The sequence below is a fragment of the Nicotiana tomentosiformis genome, chromosome 11 (assembly GCF_000390325.3).
Source record: "Nicotiana tomentosiformis chromosome 11, ASM39032v3, whole genome shotgun sequence".
In the NCBI taxonomy this organism is placed as follows: domain Eukaryota; kingdom Viridiplantae; phylum Streptophyta; class Magnoliopsida; order Solanales; family Solanaceae; genus Nicotiana; species Nicotiana tomentosiformis.
Window position 1 is genome coordinate 10,528,549 of NC_090822.1, and position 10,854 is coordinate 10,539,402.

The 10,854-nt window shown below is 40.2% G+C and overlaps 1 protein-coding gene across 1 annotated transcript; it reads right to left on the minus strand.

Annotated features, from left to right (window-relative positions):
• Positions 1-7,780: 7,780 nt before the first annotated feature.
• Positions 7,781-9,398, minus strand: LOC108944888 (uncharacterized). The gene is made up of 3 exons (XM_018770309.3): positions 8,587-9,398; positions 8,131-8,492; positions 7,781-8,050 (listed from the first exon to the last, which is right to left on the minus strand). The coding sequence occupies exons 1-2, from the start codon at positions 9,154-9,156 to the stop codon at positions 8,487-8,489; spliced, it is 576 nt and encodes a 191-aa protein (XP_018625825.1). The 5' UTR covers positions 9,157-9,398; the 3' UTR covers positions 7,781-8,050; positions 8,131-8,486.
• Positions 9,399-10,854: the final 1,456 nt, after the last annotated feature.

Genomic DNA, 10,854 nt, shown 5'->3' on the forward strand with positions numbered 1-10,854 from the left:
TATATTTCCACATAACTCTGCTGCAATACGCGACCCTATCCAAATACTGGTCCATATGAAACACCTCAAGCCACCCTGCTAAAATCAATAACCATGCGCAATTCGACATCAAGTACCCAAAGTGCATTACCGTAACCACAGAGAAGCAAACGACACCATGCCACATAAAATCCGAAAGAACATAACCAATATGTCATCAACCAAGCAATATCCAATACTATTCTCGCTTAAATTCCGCTATAAGGCCACAACAGAACCGCACCATATGTGCATATAACCAACAAATCACAACTTCTCATAGCATAGAAGAGTAACTCATAGATCATTTCAGAACATGAATAAACTTCACATCAACTGAATGGCACATCCTTCAACAATAGCAATATGGAGCCAATCAATCCGGCTCGGTGTAGAATACACATCCTAATTGGGCATACCAATGGGCCCCAAATCAATTATGGTCAGCCACCAATAGATAAACAACCTCAAAAAGTCCACAATGACGGATTCATAACACCTTTTATCATCTAGCTAGCTCCGGCCACAACTTCACAGTCCACAACCATGAAATAATCTGCTGCTGAGAACTCCTAATCTCCAATTCCATAGAACATATGAATCGCCATATTTGATTCCACCTCCTCCGCCCGAATGCCTAACACCTCTCTCATACACAATCATCCCACGAGAAATACTTTAAAAAAAAAAAAATCTTCCGTGCCACATGGCAAAAAATTGAATATCAACAGTCGATCAACCAGGAGAGTGTCGCAATACCAGCGAAGTACCCATTAATCAAAACACACTGCCCCTTCTGAAATGTACACTCTCATCAAGCTATACCAGATAGTAATATCACTTACCCAGTCATCGGAAACCGTTCATGCTGCCTAAGAATTTATGTCCTTCCCTTCAAAACTGAACTGTGACCTTGTACATGTAAATCCTATTCCCACAAAACACACCGCAGAAACCATAACACACGAATCTTACACAAGGGATTATATTTCTACATAACTCTGCTGCAATACGCGACCCTATCCAAATACTGGTCCATATGAAACACCTCAAGCCACCCTGCTAAAATCAATAACCATGCGCAATTCGACATCAAGTACCCAAAGTGCATTACCATAACCACAGAGAAGCAAACGACACCATGCCACATAAAATCCGAAAGAACATAACCAATACGTCATCAACCAAGCAATATCCAATACTATTCTCGCTTAAATTCCGCTATAAGGCCACAACAGAACCGCACCATATGTGCATATAACCAACAAATCACAACTTCTCATAGCATAGAAGAGTAACTCATAGATCATTTCAGAACATGAATAAACTTCACATCAACTGAATGGCACATCCTTCAACAATAGCAATATGGAGCCAATCAATCCGGCTCGGTGTAGAATACACATCCTAATTGGGCATACCAATGGGCCCCAAATCAATTATGGTCAGCCACCAATAGATAAACAACCTCAAAAAGTCCACAATGACGGATTCATAACACCTTTTATTATCTAGCTAGCTCCGGCCACAACTTCACAGTCCACAACCATGAAATAATCTGCTGCTGAGAACTCCTAATCTCCAATTCCATAGAACATATGAATCGCCATATTTGATTCCACCTCCTCCGCCCGAATGCCTAACACCTCTCTCATACACAATCATCCCACGAGAAATACTTAAAAAAAAAAAAAATCTTCCGTGCCACATGGCAAAAAATTGAATATCAACAGTCGATCAACCAGGAGAGTGTCGCAATACCAGCGAAGTACCCATTAATCAAAACACACTGCCCCTTCTGAAATGTACACTCTCATCAAGCTATACCAGATAGTAATATCATTTACCCAGTCATCGGAAACCATTCATGCTGCCCAAGAATTTATGTCCTTCCCTTCAAAACTGAACTGTGACCTTGTACATGTAAATCCTATTCCCACAAAACACACCACATCTATTATGCCATCATGTGACAAGCATAAGAATTCCATTATCAACTCCGAGTCACTAGCAAATTACATACCTTATTAGTCAGAAACCTCTTTCTTGCTTCTTTCTAGGAGGAAATCATAACACATAACACGTTCCGTACATCGGTAGAAAATATCCAGTTCAAACCATGGTAAAACCCATCATGAACACTTTGAAATCCATTTGTACATAACCAAACTATCTGAACTGAATTCCTCTAACTCCACCAAGCCACACAAGTTGCCAAATTCGAGAGCATTGCCACGAAACACCTATAGATACTAGCCACATCATAAGTACCCAAAGAACCGATCATACCCATTACTGTGCTAACCTAACCTACTACCAAGCTGTCCTATTTCTCCAAGTTCTTTCTAAATTGCCTTCAAATGGCTACTTTTTCCTTGTTAGAGCACTACTATTCTTAACAAAAACTTACCCCACGAACTCTAGCATAGAATCACGCCACCCTAAGGCTTATAAGCCGCCAGATTCCCTTTTTGTGTATCTCAAAGGTTCCACAACCAAAAATGCTTACTCCGAAGAGACTTTATGTGAACCTAAAGCTGTTTCCTTCACCTTCTTGGTATTGAAATGTATAATTCATAATGATATAAGATGCCACGAGTCTCAACACCGTTAAATGCAACCCCTAGTTTTCTAGCCATATTTATAAATCTTGAATCTATTGGAACCATTCTCGAGAGTCATCCACTCTACTCAAATCTCGAATTAACCGACCAAACGGACCGAAACGACCTGTGCCCCATTAGCACACCAACACCCAAGGGAATAAAGAGTAACCCACACTCCTACGCAACCGAGCAAATTCCCGCTCCATGTACACTACATTCTTTGTGAATAACCACTCAATTATTTTATGGTCCTCCTATAACCATAAAGTGTAATACAACTTGTGCCAAGAAATTCCTTTACCCGAGTCATCCTTGATCTCGACCTCTGCAAGTCATAACTGATTCACCGGTATACCCTTAACCGAAACAAATATGACCCATAACTGTGCAATCAACTCGTCGATAGCAGACTCCTCCACTTAGCCTTAAGCTACAATTATATAAAATTAGAACCCGTAAGGATTTCTCCTTCTTAATTACCAAGGTCTCGCACCGTTAACCTGCCAGATTTCTCGAAGTCTTTTATTAAGCCTTTCATGGACATTCTAAATCTCCAGCTAAAAATCACACACGCGACCTCCTACCGGGTAGCAAGTAATATTCCTCGCAAAAGCTTCATCAACATCATGCCACCGCTAGCTGCACATAGGAGATAACCCACATGTGGAATTCCTTACCGACATCTTCCAATGACACTGCACTAAGTGCAACGACCACTAAATCCGTAAATTCTCCTGAGTTCATGCTCGCCCACCATTTGTATAAGTCTGCACTTTCCATATTGACATCAACTGTACGTCAACAATACCTTCCGAACTCAAGTCATATTGCATCTGACACGATAATAAGATCTTCACGCCTCTATTCATTTCAAACACACTCCTTTCTGCCATATTCAATTTTCCTTTGTACACTAACCATCACTCCAAATAGAGTCTGCATGCCAATTCATATACTAACATGATTCCAAACCATTCTACACTTTCTCAAGGCACACGACTACCCTACTAGTGAATTCATATGCTAATCTGCCACTCTTACTTCGGTTAAATCATCTCCTTTAAGAAACTTCTCAACCTCTACTTCTCCTACTTGACCTACTAGTACTTCAACCACCGCGAAATACTTCCCATCATGTCTTCCCTCATACTTTGCTACCCAACTGCTGCATCAAATCGAAATGTATCTCTGTCGCACCTGAACCAATAAAATGTTACCTACTCTAACTCTCTTCGAAGATCATCTTTCTCGAGCCATCAACATCAAAAATACTCATTCGCAACCACAATTACTACACAATCACTTACTCTTCTTGAGTCCAAACTCATTGACAAGACATGAGAATTTAATTTTTCCTAAAATTTAACAACGTGAAAAATACTTCAAAACATTCACACTCGAGACCGTACGTCACATCAAAACAAAAAATCAAGTGCCCAATGGTCTTCCTTTACATTTCAAGGAAAAACTTCTAGTCATATTTAAATCGTCTTAACACATCCTGTAGTTACATCATACTCGTCACAAAGCCATTCCACCGCTCATTGATCCACAAATTCCACTCGTAGGGGCATTATCGGACATATGAGTCCAAATGTACAAGTTACAAATGAAGCTACCGAGCCAAAACTACAATTTAAACCTGGCCTCAAGTCCTCCAGACTAGCCCATCACCAAAACACATAATACACATCTCGAACCTCATTCATAGAATCACAAGCCGACAATGCACAACTGATACCGAGCACTCATGTGTGCATACGAATGCGTGGAAGGAATTCAAAGAGTTATGTTTCAAGCTGAATCAATTTCACACGATAGAATACAGGAAAGTGAAATTTTCCTAAGGGTTCTGCAGCCTCTCGAAGATAAGTACAAATGTCTCCGTACCGATCCACAAGACTCGACTAAACCCGCTCATGACTCGTGAGACCTATGTAACCTAAGATCTGATACAAATATGTCACGACCCAAACTAACCCCTGTCGTGATGACGCCTATCGTGGAACTAGGCAAGCTGACTCATTTCCAAAACAAACCGATATTTTCATTTCAAAAATAATTTCAATGTTATTTAACACAAAATCCTTCGTAAAGGAGTTCTAATCAAAATAAAAGTGAGGAAAGAAAAGCCCGACATCAGGGTGTCACTAGTCATGAGCATCTACAACAATCTGTCTACCAATATCAAGGCTAACTCAGCCTGGAAAATAGCTAAATATAACTAGAGGAAGATAAGAGGGAGAAGAGCAGGGCTGCGATCGCCAGGTAGCTACCTTGCTATCCCCGGGAAAATCTGCAATCAGAACAATCAACAACCGCTACCGTGTCCATCTACACCTGGATCTGCACACATGGTGCAGGGAGTAACGTGAGTACGCCAACTCAGTAAGTAACAACAATACATAAAGACTGAGCAGTAGTGACGAGCAGTAAAGCATATAACATTCATATCAAGAAATCTCAGTAAAATACCACATGCTTTTAAAATCAGGATTTGAATCAAAACATCTCGTTTAAACCCAGTTCCAGTAAAAATCATTTAAAGATATTTTTTAACAGTTTTCAAACAGAGGAAAAATGCAAAGGTGAGCAAAAATGATGAAATCATAAACAGCCCCTCGGGCAAAATATCACTCATATATAGCCCCTCGGGGAAACCTCATAGTTACTCATGCCACTCGGGCATACCACATAATCACTCTTGTCACTCAGGCATACCTCACAATCACTCTTGCCACTCGGGCATAACTCACAATCACTCATGCCTCCCAGTCACTCAACACTCGACACTCGCACTCAGTAGGTACCTGCGCTCACTGGGGATGTGTACAGACTCCGGAGGGGCTCCTTCAGCCCAAGCGCTATAATCTGCACAGATAACTCATGTGTTGCATGGACAACTCACGTGCTATAATAATAAAGTATGTTGTAGGCGGGCAACCCCGATCCACACTCATCCTCACAATCAGACCCTCGACCGATATCAACATGCTGCGGCGTGCAGCCCGATCCCATAAATATCCTCACAAATCACGTCCTCGGCCTCACTCAGTCATAAACCTCTTAAGCCACTCGGGCATTTCAGTAAAACAGGGCATTCAACCCAAAATATTTATATGCATCAAAATAGAGTCATAAAACTGAGTTATGCGATAAACAAGTATAAACGTTTCAATCGAATACAATGAGAGGATAGTGAGAAAAGCCCCTAAGGGTCCAAATAGCACTGACGCAAGGCCCAAACATGGCATTCATCCCAATTTACAGAAACTCTTTCTAAAACATATAAGTATCATATAGTTTCAACAAAGTATGCAACTTTACAGTTGCTACAGGTCGGACCAAGTCACAATCTCCAACAGTGCACGCCCACATTCCCGTCACCTAGCATGTGCGTCACTAAAAATAGTAGAATGATACAAAATTCGGGGTTTCGTACCCTCAGGACTAGATTTACAATCGTTTCTTACCTCAAACCGGTCAAATCTCTACCCCGCAATGCTCTTGCCTCTGGACTCGGCCTCCAAATGCTCCAAATCTATTCACAATCAGTACAATACCATCAATATATGCTAATGGAATGAATTCCAATGAAAAAGCTACAAAATTAAACCAAAACCCAAAATTGGCTCAAACCCGACCCCCGGGCGTATGTCTCGAAATTTGACAAAATTTACAAAACTAGAAAGCACATTCACTCACGAGTCTAACCATACCAAATTCATCAAAATCCGACATCGTTTGGTTCTTCAAATCCTTAAATTACTTCTCCAAAAATTCCAAGCCCTAACCCCTCATTTTCACTAATTACAATGACTAAACAACGGAAAATTACCATATATACAAGTATTAGGACTCAAGCAACTTACCTCACTGATAGCCCTTGAATCACCCTTCAAATATCACTCCAAATGCTCCACAAACCGACTTGAAAATGGTGGAAATGAACCAAATTCGCGAAGTGTTCTATTTATGGTTTCTGCCCAGGTTTTTGAACCTGCGGGCTCTTTTTCCGCGCCTGCGGGACCGTACCTACGAGACCGTACCTGCGATCAAGGTGCCACATCCACGAACTCCACTTAATTCCCCAGCTTCCGCATCTGCGCTCCAGGCCTCACACATACGGGCTCGTAGGTGCGGCCAAATCCTTCGCGCCTGCGCTCTAGCCTTGGCCTCACATTTTTCCGCATCTGTGCAGCAAATTCTCGCGCCTGCACACTCATACTCCGCTTCTACGAAGCCTGCCCAGCATCTCCCTTTCCGCATCTGCGCCCCAGGTTTCACACCTGCGGGCTCGTAGATGCGACCTCCAACTCGCACCTGTGCAACCTGCCTAGCTCAGCATTTCCCGCACCTGCGAACTCTCCACGTGCACCAGCGGCCTCGCACCTGCGACTCTTTCTTCCGCAGGTGCGAAAATAGCAGTAGCAGCAGCTTCAGCTGGATTTTCCAACTTCGACAAATTCGTTAACCACTCGGAATCACCTCGAGGCCCTCGGGACCTCAACCAAAAATACCAACAAGTCATATATCAATATAAAAACTTAGTCAAACCTTCGAATCACTCAAAACAATATCAAATCATCAAATTACCCTCGGATTCAAGCCTAAGAACTTCTAAATTTCCAAATTCGGCAACCGATGCCGAAACCAACCAAACCATGTCCAAATGACCTCAAATTTTGCACACACATCAAAAATGACACTACGAACCTACTCCAACTTTCGGAATTCTATTCCGACCCCGATATCAAATTTTTCACTACCGACCGTAATCGCCAAATTTCCAAATTTTGCCAATTCAAGCCTAATTCTACAACGGACCTCCAAATCACATTCTAGACGCACTCCTAAGTCAAAAATTACCTAACGGAGCTAACGGAACCATCAGAATTCAAATTCGAGATCGTTTACACATAGATCAATATCCAATTGACTTTTCCAACTTAAGGTTCTAAATAAGAGACTAAGTGTCTCATTTCACTCCAAAACCACTCCGGGCCCAAACCAACTAACCTGATATATCATAATATAGTTTAAGAGAACAAAGGAAACAAAAATGGGAGAAACTGGGCTATAACTCCCGAAACGACCGGCCGTGTCGTTATAATAGAACCATAAGAGTTTAGTTCTTCAAAAACTAGATCCCAAAATATAATAGGTTGCTGCTACCTTAGAGTCAAGAATAGACCTTGGCTATAGATAATTGTTTGCTGCTACATAATCAGATAGTCAAAAAATAAGTTCATAAGATACTATTTCTTGCTAAAGTTTGCCTTCATCTATTGCAACTGGGAAGTTGTGACAGCATCATGACCCTTCCACCTCAAGCCTCTAGCCTTAAAACCAAGGTCTATTCCTGTTGGAGCTGCACTCTTATAAGTTGAACCACTTGCAAGAACTTTTTGGCTTGATGTTACGGGCTGCAGTTTGCCAAATAATGAAGCACAATCAGTAAGTTATTCTAAGTCATATTATAGATGAAATATGTATGAATATATACATTTAGTATTTGAGTTCCACTTGCAGCTGTGTAGATGCCAAATCCAACATTTTTTGGACCTTTTTTTCTCCTCCTTTTTCAGCAACTTCTTTACCTGCACCCCTTCATCTTTTTTGGACAATAGTTCCTTTACCCTTTGGAGGAAGTTGACTAGCTAATCCTCTTCTAGCAGGCCTGCACGAATCTGTTGAAGTTGGTGGTGGTTGACTTGAGCTTCTAGCTTCATGAACCCTTCTAACTCTTATTGCATCATCACAAACAGAGTTTGAGGTTGCAGGTTGGCTTGAGCTTCTTGCTGCAGCAGGTTGGCTTGCTCCTTGTGAGCTTTGGCTACCTTACTGTGAAGGCATCCAATTTTAAGCCTGCACGACATTGAGCAACAGGAAACCTTTGACAATGACAATGACACCAGATTCATATGAAGAATAATACAGTAAAGAATTCAGACTAATTTACCTTACAATATCTTTTGTTATGTCTTTGTTGATGGCACTTGGAACATGTCATTTTCACTCCACACTTGGACAACTTTCCATATTTCTTTTTTGGTTCATCTTTGCCTTTTGTTCTATTCCTATGAGGTCTATGAGGCATGGGTTTAGGTTTGGGAGGCTCTATCTTTGGATTGTCGGTTTCAGGCCACATCTTCATATTTGTCATAGGCTGGATAAAATACTTGTATGCTTTTAAGAAGGTATCCCTCTTATACCAATGCTCCACTGCCTGTTCAGGTTCTTTGTTTATGTGATAGTATGCAAGAACAACATGTTGGCATGGAATACCTCTCAACTTCCAAGCTCTAAAAGTGCTTACCTTATCAGTCAGATCAACTACATGCTTATGCAGTCCTTCTCCAATCTCAAATCCAACATCATCATTCCAAAGGACAGTACATTTTCTAGCAAGCTCTTTGCTATCCTCTAACAGAAGCCTAGCCATAGGTGATATATCAGATTTCCAAGTATCAGCAAATTTCAACATATCCACTTGCCTAGTCATTATTTTTCTCCTAATCTCCTCCAACATAGTTATAATTGATTTATGACTAGAAGCTAAAATCTATAAATTAAAGGTCTCACACATATTATTTTCAACAACATCGCACTTGGAATGCACTTCAAAATATGCTCTAACCCATGACTTTTCTGAATAATATAACAAATCTCTACAAATATCCTTACCAAGTTTGTCCATTTTGTGAAGCTCCTCCTTAAACTTAACTTCATAACTAGCTTTAGAGCACCTCCAAAATTATTTTCTCCTTTCCTCTCCTTTATATTTTTATGCCAATTAGACCAGATGTGCCTGGCACACATTCTAAATTCAGCATTGGGTAAAATTTCCTTCAAAGTTGCAGCAAATCCCCACACACTAATGAATTCACATAACTGCTATAATTTAAAAAATAGGAGCAGAAATTAGGGGGAAGCATCTGCCAATGCCAGCTGGGGTTTGGAAGGAGGAAGCACACAGATTACTTAACAATAGCAGATTACTTAACAACAGCAGATTACAAATTACTCAATAGCAGCAGATTACTTAACAACAACAAATTACAAATTACTTAATAGCAACAGATTACGTAACAACAACAGATAACAAATTAGTCAGATTACTTAACAGATTACTTAACATCAAATCAAATGAATAATTCAGTGAAGTGAGGGAGATTACCTTTTGCATATCTGCCATCACAGTCAATCCTTCTCCAGTTCCTAAGTGCAAATCATCTTTCAATTAGTTGATGAAAAAACTCCAGCTATGCTTTGTCTCCTGGTCCACAACTGCCCATGCTATAGGAAATATTTGTTGATTTCCATTCTTGCCAACAACAACTAGAAGATCACGTTTACAAGCACCCTTTAAGAAACAACCATCAAAATCTATGATTCTCCTACATCGTTCTAACCAACCTTTCTTCAATGCATAAAAGCACACATAAAAGTAAACAAATAATTTTTTTCCTGGCTCAGTTTCACTGTTCATCCTTACCCAACATGAGCTACCAGGATTGGTCTGTTTTATCATATCAACATAATCACATAACTTTGCAAACTCCATATTCCAATCATCCATAGACTCTCTGAGTATACACAATTTAGCCCTATAATAAATTGTCTTGCCAATATACAATCCTAGCTTGTCCCTGCACAATTCCTGTATTTCCCATGTCCTTATGTGGGGCTGCTTAGTTATTTCATCTTTAAATTTTTTTGTAACAAACTTTGAAGTACATAACTTATTCTTGTTTGAAGTATCACATTTGTGTACTGGGTAGTAGTTTTTTACTTTAAAATCACCAGAATCTCTATCAATACAGGCATAGCACATCTATTTGCATCTCTTTGATTTACACTTATCCCTCACCCTATGTGGTTCATTTGGTCTCAATTTAATTTGCACCTTGTACTCAATTGCATAATTTGCTAATGCTTTCCGAAACTCTATAGCATTCTCAAAAATCATCCCAAGTTCAAATATAGCAACTTCACAATTAGGATCATACCTGACTTTTGTACTCCTCCTTTTTGCTGGTATATCAACACCAGGAATAACTTTAGGATCTAACTCTTCTATGCTATCTTCACTATCAGCCTCTGAACTATCAATAAACTGCTCATCCCCACCTAAATTACCTACATATCTGGAAGCCTTGTTTCTTCCAATATCCTCAAATCCTCTGTCAATACCTGTTTCTCCTAGTGGTATCGTTTTTGTTGCAAT